The following is a 12,695-nucleotide window of genomic DNA, read 5'->3' on the forward strand; positions in this document are numbered from 1 at the left end:
TGTGACTTTTCATGGAAAACAAAATTGCCTCAGTGACCCCAAACTTTTGAACGGTAGTGTATGTTCTCCCCATGTCTTCGTGGGTTTCCTCTGGGTGCTCCGGTTTCCCCCACAGTCCAAAGACATGCAGGTTAGGTTAATTGGTGGCTCTAAATTGACCGTAGGTGTGAATGAGTGCGCGAATGGTTGTTTGTCTCTATGTGTCAGCCCTGCGATGATCTGGCGACTTGTCCAGGGTGTACCCCGCCTCTCGCCCGTAGTCAGCTGGGATAGGCTCCAGCTTGCCCGCGACCCTGCACAAGATAAGCGGTTATGAATGATGGATGGATGGACTTCAAACTTTACCTCAGATACTAAGTTTAGTTTTTGTGAAATGTACTTATGGCTACTATATTATTAAATCCTTTGCTAAGGTTTATTTTAGTCCCTCTTGCCTGGCTGAGAATTCTATTAGTACATCATTACATGCATACATAATTCATTGGATATTAATATTGAATGTTGAAAATGTGTAATTAATTTCATAAGTAGCTTTTGTTTGTCAGCGCCACCACAATAATAGTAATATCTGATAGCACAGTTATGACTATGCTCCTCCTGACGGTGGTTGGATACTTAGAAATATTTTTAATGACCTCTGCTAATTTTGTTGGAGGAGGTTATGTTTTCACTTTTATTTGTTTGTTACTTGCGAAAATTGGAGATTTTTGCAAGTATGTTGATCTGTCCGTTTGTCCATTTGTTTGTCGGTGCTCTAGCATCGTCATTTCTCGACCAATCTTCACCAAAATGCACAGGACAACTCACTTGGGTCACACAAAGACATCATTAGTTTTTGGTGGGTCAAGGTCAAAGGTTAAGGTCACCAAGGTCAAATCTTGCAAAAACACCTAATCGGCAATAACTTCCATTTCTGTGTGATTTTCACAGAGTATCGTGCTCTGCACAACTTTTCATTTGTTTGTTTGTTCCCAATGTAACTCAAAAAGTAGTGAATGGATTTTGATGAAATTTTGATGAAAGGTGGGCCATGGGCCAAGGAACAATTGATTAGATTTTGATGTAAATCTGGATATGTATATGGATCCAGGATTTTTTTTTTTGTCTGTTCCCAATGTAACTCAAAAAGTAATGCATGGATTTGGATAAAATTTGGTGTACAGCTTTAGTATTATCCTAGGTTCAAGTAATTTGATTTTGATGTTGAGGATATGTAGCTTGGCAGAAGTATGTGTTCTACCATGTGCTCTTCTATTTGTGTTATACTTTTATAGTGTATCTTTATGTAAACATTTCCTCATAAAGTCCTCAGCTTATTCACTTTGTGCTCTTAGCACATCTCAGTGCTAGAATATCAGTTAATAGCATGTCTCTCAGCCATGCTGAGAATGGAGATTTCAGTGTAGCTACAATTTGGTGATGTTTGGTGACAATTTGCTGAGGTTTAAAAAAAACAGTATGGAAACCACACAAAGCCAACTTGTCAAACCTATGACTCTTGCAATGTGAATGAAATTCTCAGGGGTTTCAATGGTATTTTGTTGTTGACAAGAACACAGTCTGATTTTTTGTCTCTTCTGGTTTTCACAACAAATCTGTCCATGGACATACAGTGGTACTTGAAAGTTTATGAACCCTTTAGAATGTTCTATATTTCTGCATAAATATGATCTAAAACATCATCAGATTTTCACACAAGTCCTAAAAGTAGATCAAGAGAACCCAGTGAAACAAATGAGACAAAAATATTATACTCGGTCATTTATTTATTGAGGAAAATGATCCAATATTACATATCTGTGAGTGGCAAAAGTATGTGAACATCTAGGATTAGCAGTTAATTTAAAGGTGAAATTAGAGTCAGGTGTTTTCAAACAATGGGATGACAATCAGGTGCAAATGGACACCCTGTTTTATTTAAAGAACAGGGATCTATCAAAGTCTGATCTTCACAACACGTTTCTGGAAATGTATCATGGCATGAACAAAGGAGATTTCTGAGGACCTCATAAAAAGCGTTGTTGATGCTCATCAGGCTGGAAAAGGTTACAAAACCATCTCTAAAGAGTTTGGACTCCACCAATCCACAGTCAGACAGATTGTGTACAAATTGAGGAAATTCAAGACCATTGTTACCCTCCCCAGGGGTGGTCAACCAACAAAGATCACTCTAAGCAAGACATGTAATAGTCGGCAAGGTCACAAAGGACCCCAGGGTAATTTCTAAGCAACTGAAGGCCTCTCTCACATTGGCTAATGTTAATGTTCATGAGTCCACCATCAGGAGAACACTGAACAACAATGGTGTGCATGGCAGGGTTGCAAGGAGAAAGCCACTGCTCTCCAAAAAGAACATTGCTGCTCATCTGCAGTTTGCTAAAGATCACGTGGACAAGCCAGAAGGCTATTGGAAAAATGTTTTGTGGATGGATGAGACCAAAATAGAACTTTTTTGTTTAAATGAGAAGCGTTATATTTGGAGAAAGGAAAACACTGCATTCCAGCATAAGAACCTTATCCCATCTGTGAAACATGGTGGTGGTAGTATCATGGTTTGAGCCCATTTTGCTGCATTTGGGCCAGGACAGCTTGCCATCATTGATGGAACAATGAATTCTGAATTATACCAGCGAATTCTAAAGGAAAATGTCAGGACATCTGTCCATGAACTGAATCTCAAAAGAAGGTGGGTCATGCAGCAAGACAATGACCCTAAGCACACAAGTCGTTCTACCAAAGAATGGTTAAAGAAGAATAAAGTTAATGTTTTGGAATGGCCAAGTCAAAGGCCCTGTCCACACGGCAACGGATTCAGGTGACTCCGATACAATTGCTTATCGTTTAGGCCTGGCATCCACACGGCGCCGGCGTTTTGGGTGCCCAAAACGCAATCTTTTTGAGAACGGGTTCCAGAGTGGAAAGATCTGGCAACGTTGCCGTTGTGAAGTCGTCTGGATGAGTAAAACGGATTTGTTTACGATGACGTCACAACCACATGACTGTGAGTGCTTCACGCCGGGTAGAAGTGTAACGAATATCACCAGGAAAAAGCCTTACAGAGCACTAGTGAGAGTGAAACACGAGCTTGGATATTATTATTATTATTATTATTATGTTCAGTGTTAGTTCACAGTAGTAATGCAAGAAGCAGAATAGTGACAGTAATAGTGAAGCAAAAACATGCAATTGTACAAACACTGCAGCTCTACAGCAAAATATTCATTTATAAAATGGTCTGATTCTTAACACCAGTAGTGCCAATGATCTCATTGCGATGCGATGCGAGTTGTCAAGAAATCCTATAACTTGGTTCATGAAACGCGCTTACAAAATATTTTCACTGTGAATATTTATTGTGTAATGCCTGGTGCAAAGTGAGAGAGAGAGAGAATAGCCCTTAGGGCAGAGTCAATCCCGCCAGCAAAAATAAGGGGAAAAAAGGAGCGATCTCACCTCTTCAGATGATGGTTTAAGTCCTACAATACATTCCTCAAAAAAGGGCGTAGAAAAGCAAATTAATCCATCAACGTGTATCATTCAATTTATTCCGGACAATTAAAGACGCCGCCTTCCGCGTACGTCATCCTCGTCGCCATTTTGGAAAGGTCAAAGCGGAGAATAAAGATTAGCTGCGTTTAACTGTACCAACAGGTTTACCGTCCAAAGGAGATCACATGGGATTACCTTTCACAGGTGAGAAACAGCAAATTAATCCATCAACGTGTAGTATTCAATTTATTCCGGACCATTAAAGACGCCGCCTTCCGCGTACGTCATCCTCGCCGCCATATTGGAAAGGTCAAAGCGGAGAATAAAGATTAGCTGCGTTTAACTGTACCAACAGGTTTACCGTCCAAACGAGATCACATGGGATTACCTTTCACAGGTGAGACTGGAAAAATACTTTTCATTGTATTTGGTCATTATAATGTAATTTTACGAACAGATTTTCCTGACTTTGTGGCTAATATGAAGTCTCGCGCATAATAGTTTATGCGCATGCGTCCTTACTTCTATTCCCATACGAAAAAGAACAGTAAAGAACTTATAAGAGTTTACCACTGTCTTAGTAGTAAATCCTTATAAATATAAGGATAAATCCTTATAAGGATTTATAAATAAATATATATGCCATGTATGATTTACTCCTGAAAGTGGCCCATTTTGCATTTTCCTCATACAAATTTTTTATGAAAATCTAGTATGTATGAAGTGAACATTGTGCATGGTTTTTACAGATAATGTGTATGATGAATTACACCGTCTTTGTATGCTTCATGTAATGTTTGTAGTTTTAAATTATATTTTACAGTTTAAAATGTATATGCCTTTTATATGTAAATCCACATATGTTTGTGTTGGATTTACATATAAAAGGCATGTACATTTTAAACTGTAAAATATAATTTAAAACTACAAACATTACATGAAGCATACAAAGACGGTGTAATTCATCATACACATTATCTGTAAAAACCATGCACAATGTTCACTTCATACATACTAGATTTTCATAAAAAATTTGTATGAGGAAAATGCAAAATGGGCCACTTTCAGGAGTAAATCATACATGGCATATATATTTATTTATATTTATAAGGATTTACTACTAAGACAGTGGTAAACTCTTATAAGTTCTTTACTGTTCTTTTTCGTATGGGTTGTTCTGGTGTGTCCGAAGGGACCGTCTTACAGCGCCCCTAGAGGTGTGGCATGTGTATTGCATCGTTTTCAGCAAGCGTTGCGTTGCCATATGGACCTGATTTCTACTGATCGTTGCCCATTTGGAGGCGATATTTTTTTTAAATAACATCACGTTGCCGTTGTCGTGTGGATGTGGCCAAAGTCCTGACCTTAATCCAATCGAAATGTTGTGGAAGGACCTGAAGTGAGCAGTTCATGTGAGGAAACCCAACAACATCCCAGAGTTGAAGCAGGACTGATCAACAGTTACTGGAAATGTTTAGTTGCAGTTATTGCTGCACAAGGGGGTCACACCAGATACTGAAAGCAAAGGGTCACATACTTTTGCCACTCACAGATATGTAATACTGGATTATTTTCCTCAATAAATAAATTACCATGTATAATATTTTTGTCTCATTTGTTTAACTGGGTTCTCTTTATCTACTTTTAGGACTTGTGTGAAAATCTGATGAAGTTTTAGGTCATATTTATGCAGAAATATAGAAAATTCTAAAGGGTTCACAAACTTTCAAGCACCACTGTACATCTGCTGGGGGGGGGGGGGGGGTTCCTAACATGCTATGTTATTGTTAGATTTCACATTATATTTGCTTGTACTCAAAATTTTGTTTTAGCTAGCAACTGAGGTTTATATTAGTGCTGAGTTGTGGGTAATATTGCAGCTGAATAAAGTGTCTGCTCTATTTTTAGGGATAATCTTGAGTTCAGAATCTTTAAAATTTCAGAATTTCACATTATTGAAAAATATATTTAAGTATATTATTGTTTGAGCGCTTAGGGGTAGCAAGTTTCATTGCTGCATATACCGGTATGAGCCCCGTTTCCAGGAAAAATGGGATATTTTCCAAAATGCAATAAAAACAAAAATCTGTGATTTGTTACTTCACATGAACCTTTATTTAACTGACAAAAGTACAAATAAATGATTTTATAGTTTTACTGACCAACTTAACTGATTTTGTAAATATAAATGAAGTTAAAATTAGATTCCTGCAACACACTCAAAAAAGTTGGGACAGAAGTAAAAATAAGACTGAAAAGTTTATAGGATATTCAAGTAACACCATTTTGGAAGATTCCACAATAAGCAGATTATCTGGTAACATGATTGGGCATAAAAGGAGCATGCACCAAAGGCTCAGCCTTTACAAGCAAGGATGGGTCGTGGCTCACCCCTTTGTGCCAAAATTCATGAGAGAATTGTGAGTCAATTCAAAAAGCACATTTCTAAATACAAGATTGCAGAGAATTTAGGCCTTTCAAAATCTACAGTACATAATATTGTGAAAAGATTCAGGGAATTCAGAAACGGTGCATAAAGGGCAAAGTCGGAAACCACTGTTGAATGTACGTGACCTTCGAGCCCTCAAGCGGCACTGCCTGAGAAACTGTCACAAATACTGTATAACCACATGGGCTCAGCGATAACAAGGAAAACTGTTGTCACTTTACACAGTCCACCGCTGCATCCAGAAATGTAAACTGAAACTGCATTATGCAAGGAGGAAGCTGTTCATCAATTATATGCAAAAATGCTGTCGATTTCTCTGGGCCCAAACTCATCTCAGATGAACTGAAAGACAGTGGAAACGTGTTGTTGTCAGAGGAGTCCACATTTCAGATTGTTTTTGGGAAAACTGGATGTCGAGTTCTCTGTACCAAAGGTGAACATGACCATCCAGTTTGTTATCAGAGAAAGGTACAAAAGCCAGCATCTGTGATGGCATGGGGGTGCATCAGTGCCCACGGCATGGGTGAGATGCATATGTGTGAAGGTACCATTGATATATTGGGGCATCTATTGAGATTTTAAAGAGATATATTCATTAAGGCAGCATCTCTTCCTGGGAAGTCCATGCTTATTTGAGCAGGACCATGTCAGGCCTCATTCGGCACAGGCTACAACAGCATGGTTTCGTAGACACAGAGTGTGTGTGCTTGACTGGTCTGCTGCCAGTCCAGATCTGTCTCATATTGAGAATGTATGGCACATCATGAAGAGGAGAATCAGACAACGGCAACCATGGACTGTTGAGCAGCTGAAGTCTTGTATCAAGCAAGAATGGACAAAAATTCCAATTACAAAACTGCAACAATTAGTATCCTCAGATCTCATACAATGAAAAAGTGTTATTAAAGGAAAGGTGATGTAATACAATGGTAATAATGCTCCAACTATTTTTGAGTGTGCTGCAGGTATCAAATTCTAACTTCATTTATATTTACAAAATACAATCAAAGCTATACGGCCTTTCGATTTCATAGAATCGGTGAAATTTAGTTCCCTCTGAAATTTGGTTATTGTGATACATGTTTATTTCTGCAATATCTCTAAATAAATAAATAAATAAATAAATAAACAGGCCATTCTGTGGCTGGGAAGTTATTTGATTTGAGGGGATTCCCGAGCAAATAATGTGCATGAAATCGCTCACTTCGCACAGTCAAGCAGACAGATGAAGTCCAGTGTGCGCATGCGTAGGTTTACTTGTTTCTTCTTTTGGGTTTTATGGCAGCTAGTATCCAGTGTTGCATTACTGCCATCTACAGGTTTACCTTTGACCGTGCACCGACAGTTACATCATGTTTATGTTCTGTCACTAAACGAACAGCTGATCACACCAAGGTGCTCACTGACTGCCAGTATTTATAAGTTTGGTCCTGCGTTTCCTTTCCTTCGCAACATAACGTCTTTTCTTCTCATTTTCCATTACTGTAGTCGGTCTTTCACATTTCATTCGCATCCTCCATTTTCCTCTCCTGTTTCAAATTTCTATCCCACAATGCCTTGCGCGAACGAGGAAAGGCTACCACATGATGCATGACGTAGTATCTTGAATTGGGTCATGGTGAAGCAGGAAAAAAAAACTGGAGAATTTAGGGCCACATAGCCCTAAATTCATTAATTGTTCTATTTTAAAAAACTAATCAAATTGGAAGTTTGTGATTCGAATTCAGTAGCTTTCAGTCCACTAAACAAAAATAACAGGGTGTCAGGGAAAATTCTTTTTATGACCTACCCTTGAAAAATCTGAAAAGCAGTCTACCTTTATGTTGGTCAGTAAAACTACTGAAAATCTTTTCTTTGTACATTTGTCAGTTAAATAAAGGTTCCTGTGAATTAACAAACCACAGATTTTTGTTCTTACTGCATTTTGGAAAATATCCCAACTTTTCTGGAAATGGGGTTAGTATATGGTTGAATAACAATGTTATTTGATGGAAAAAAAATTCTGCTAGCTAGATAATTAAATTCAATTAAATTTTATTTGTAACATTTTAACAGTGGACATTGTCACAAAGCAGCTTTGCAGAAATATATACATTCTGGATATAAATTTTAAATGTATAAATTTATCCCTAATAAGCAAGCCAGAGGCGATGGTGGCAAGGTAACATTGGATAGTGAGATCGTAAATCATTTCCCTTCTATAACTGCATACTATATAATCAATTGTGTAATCAGGACCTTGTGAGCTTATGAGCATTTCTTGGTACGAACATCAGAGTTATTTCTGAATTCATTCTAATTTTAATGTGAAGTCTATTTTGTTGAAGTTATCAACTGTTCAATGATGGCGACTTGAGTGCAAAATTGTTTATAGCAATTGCAGTCCTGAGTCATTTTTATGGTTTCTAAGTGGTGCCATCCACAGTAAGCTCATGGATCTTTAGGCTGTCCATATGGGGCCATTCTCAGCAGCAGCGAGTGGTTTTCAGGTGATGAGAATTCCAACAAGAAGTAAGGCATCAGGATGGATCTGGCGGGTCCAGAGAGTGTAGGGAGAGAGAGATTATGCGGTATGTTCATTGTCATGTAATGGTTAAAGAAATTGTACACTGTGTACAGAGTGCAAGCACGGACTCCAGCAAGACTAGCTATGACAGCATAATTAAAAGGGAAAGCCAGAAGGTAACACAGATATGAGGGCACCCTGGGAGATAAAGCAACCAGCCACTCCACTGTCAACAAACCTGAGTGAACAGATGGGAGTGGTGAGGTAATAGCATCCCAAGATCCCATTTCACCAAAACATGAAATATGCCTGTGAACCCTCCAGGTCTGCTTCTTTACCAAAGAAAAAAATTTAACCAAAAGCTTAACTAAATAAATATATTTTATTATTATTATTATTATTATTATTATTATTATTATTATTAATAAAAAATAACTATTTATATAATGCTTTATATACAGTACTCCAAAGTGCTTAACAATTATAAAAATGATAAAAAATACAATAATAAAAACAAAAATTAACTAATCCACTGAAAAATATACAAACATTGTTGCCAACAAGTATAATTATCTATCTGCAAAAAATAAACTAATATATACATAAAAAATATCTTGAAAAATTACAATTAAAAAATAAACAAGTGCTGCCAGGCAAAAAAAAACCCTCGCCCAGTAGCACTTATGACGAATGGGAAGAAAGATATCACGAAAAAAAATAGGTACCCTATGGGTGCATGTGGCTACAGCTTATAAATAAAATTGTTTTCTGATACCATGTCCATACAGTAAATATAGCATATATATTTACTCTATGAGGCAGTAGCCACAAACATGAAGCGTAATCCAAAAATGAACAATTTAAAAATCACAGAAGTAAAATATACCAAGTTTCTATACTTTATATTATTCTACTCTTACAGTTTTTGAAACTGAAACTTCCGAACCGAGGCTGACATATATACGCTGTCGCCATGACTGAAACTCTTATTTCCTGGAAATGGCCTGGCGCTAGAGCTCAGTGGAACACATGTCTGAAAGCGATTTCTTTAGTGTAGTCCATTTATTTTGAATGGTTAACCGAATTGTACACTCTCACCAGCCATTTTAATCGGAACACGTGTGCACGCATGCGCAGTGCACGATCGTTACACTTACATTCTTACAGCACTATGATGTAGTGGTTAGCACCTCTATATGAGGCAGTAGACACAACAAAAATGATTTTGACCTTTTTGGTGACCTTGGGTGGATGACCCTCAAAATGCTGAAGGTTCCATTTAAGACCAATGCCCATCTATCCTGAAAGTTTCATGAAGATTGTTCCAGCCATTTTCCCGTAATATCGTTTACAAAAAAAACAAAGAAACCCAACCAAAAACAATACCTTGCCCCACTTACGCCATAGCAGGCAAGGTAACTATACAACAATAAGAAATGAATTTTGATTAATCTATTAAAATCACAATGTTATTGCCAACATTGTATTTTTTTATATGAATATTTAAATAGATATGTCTTTAAATTTTTCTTAAAAGAGTTAATGTGGGCGGCACGGTGGTGTAGTGGTTAGCACTGTCGCCTCACAGCAAGAAGGTCCGGGTTCGAGCCCCGTGGCCGGCGAGGGCCTTTCTGTGTGGAGTTTGCATGTTCTCCCCGTGTCCGCGTGGGTTTCCTCCGGGTGCTCCGGTTTCCCCCACAGTCCAAAGACATGCAGGTTAGGTTAATGTGAATGTGAGGTGTGAATGTGAGTGTGAATAGTTGTCTATGTGTCAGCCCTGTGATGACCTGGCGACTTGTCCAGGGTGTACCCCGCCTTTCGCCCGTAGTCAGCTGGGATAGGCTCCAGCTTGCCTGCGACCCTGTAGAAGGATAAAGCGGCTAGAGATAATGAGATGAGAAGAGTTAATGTCAGTTTCAAATCGCAGATCATCTGCTAGCTTGTTCCAAAGGAAAGGAGATGCAAAACTGAAACTTTGACCACCAAAAGTCAGCTTCTTTACTTTTGACATTTGGAGAAGGTTCTCGTCATCAGCCTCGGTTCCCATGTTACAGCGGTTGTGAACTAGATCCATCAGATAAACAGGAGCAATGCCATGGATACATTCGAATGTTTTCAGTCTCAACTTAAACACTGACACTATGTCTGAGTCCCAAACACTAATTGGAAGGATGTTCCATAACTGTGGGACTTTGTAATAGAATATTCTTTCCCCTGTTGAAGGCTTTACTATTCAAGGTACCAAAAAAGAGGCTGAACCTTTTGATTAAAATAGGTATGGTGGATCTTAAAAGACCAGAAGTTTGCTCAGTGTGTATAAAACAGGGGTGATGTCATATTTTCTAGTTCTAATAAAGACTCTTGCTGCTGCATTCTGGACTAACTGGAGTTTGTTTATGCACTTACTGGTACATCCAGACAGCAAAGCATTACAGTAATCCAACCTAGAGGTAACAAAAGCATGAACAATTCTTTTTTCTGGCAGCATGTAGTGACATTATTTTTTGTATCTTAGCAATACTTCTGAGATTAAAGAAGGCTATCTTAGTATCCACATGGGCTTCAAATGAAAGACTGGAGTAAACAATCTCACCAAGGTCTTTTACTGCTGCACATAATGAAACAGAAAGGCCACCCAGATTTACTATGTATTCAGAAAGCTTACTTCTAGCTGTTTGTGGTCTTAGTACAAGTACTTCTGTCTTGTCAGAATTAAGTGGAAGTTAATAAGCATCCAGCCTTGCTGAAACAAATAGTATAATTATAGTATTGCTGAAACAGCTGTGTGTCAATAGTATAACAGTGGAAGCGAACACCATGGTTAAAAATAATTTTACCCAGAGGTAGCATATATATAGAAAAAAAAACAGTGGGTCTAAAACAGAACCTTGTGGAACACCAAACTTTACCTTAGTATACATAGAGAAGGCACCATTTATATCTACAAACTGATAACAATCAATCAAATAAGACCTGAACTAGGAGGGGTCGTTCCCTTAACTCCAGCAACATTTTCTAGTCAATCAAGGAGAATCGTATGAGGTCAATGAGGTCAAAAGGTCAAGCAACAAAAGCAAGGAGACACAAACCTGATCAAAAAAGTAGTAGGTAATTTACCACTTTAACCAGCACTGTCCCTTTGTTATGAGCTAATTAACCAGCTAACTGATTCTATACATCATTTTAAGGAAAAAGAAAATGAAATAGTCAAACTAAAGCATCTCTAATCAGTGGCCACTGTTTTTGATTTCCAGAGTACCAGGGTGATTACTATGGCACTGGCGTCAACTACGATTTCTTCCCTCATGGTCCACCCTCGTCTCAGGCCCAGTCTCCTGCCGAGGCTCCCTTCCTGCTCAGCTCAGGCTCCGGCGATGACCAGCGCTTCACAGACGTGATGTCACATGATGATACGCCAAGCCCAGAATTGCACCCAAATACACAGGGCGAAGGTGGATTTGGGACAGGACCCAGTCCACCATATCCACTGGCCAACAATGCCAACTACAGTGGGCAAGAGATTGGTGAAAATACCGTATGGTAGGGGTGGTTGGGGTTTCTGGACAGATAAATGGGGCAAAATGGGATGTGGTACAGGACACAAGACTGGAAGTTTAGCACCAGAAACCCACCCAATCCCTTAAGAAATCCCACAAACCCCAGTGGCTCTATTTGCTCCAGGTTCCAGAAGTGCTCTTCTGAGCAGGATGAAAATAAGTTTCAAGGTCATGGCATACAGGAAACGAAACTGTCATATAGCTCAAATACTGCAAGGACATTGTGTTCTTTCTTTGCTCTCTTCATTTACTTTCTACAGCCCAACAGACCAGTTGCAGACACTGGAATTCTTTCCATCACCATTGGTTTTTGCATGGACTGAATTTTATGGTATGACATCATACATATTAGTGCTCTTACTGGTCAGCTTTATCCAGTTTTGCTTTTCTTATTATTTACAGACTAGCAAAGGATGTTGGTCTGTGTGCAAATGGTTAAAAGCTAGTTAGTGGATTTGTTCAGAAATTTGGAATATATTGGGAATTGGGTAATGAACTTTAAACCTGAGTCCACTCAGTTTGGTTTTGGTTTATTTCTTTGTCCAAGATCATTACATTTGACTGCTTTTTCCATGTTCTAAAACTGATCTGTTTTCATTCATTGAAAAACAATAAACCGTTTGATGAACACAGAGTTTGCTCTCAACCCAGTTGTGGTTTCAAGAGTTAAACATGCAGTGTCTACTAAAGAGGG

General features: G+C 38.5%; 1 protein-coding gene across 1 annotated transcript in view; it reads left to right on the plus strand.

Moving 5' to 3' along the window:
- The window catches only part of lhx5 (LIM homeobox 5), a 31,910-nt gene extending 19,922 nt beyond the window's left edge, over positions 1-11,988 (plus strand). The window contains exon 5 of the mRNA XM_060935004.1: positions 11,699-11,988. Within this exon, the coding sequence (XP_060790987.1) occupies positions 11,699-11,988 (290 nt within the window). The remainder of the gene's footprint in view (positions 1-11,698) is intronic.
- The last annotated feature ends 707 nt before the right edge of the window (positions 11,989-12,695 follow it).

The sequence above is a fragment of the Neoarius graeffei genome, chromosome 12 (genome assembly GCF_027579695.1).
Source record: "Neoarius graeffei isolate fNeoGra1 chromosome 12, fNeoGra1.pri, whole genome shotgun sequence".
In the NCBI taxonomy this organism is placed as follows: Eukaryota; Metazoa; Chordata; class Actinopteri; order Siluriformes; family Ariidae; genus Neoarius; species Neoarius graeffei.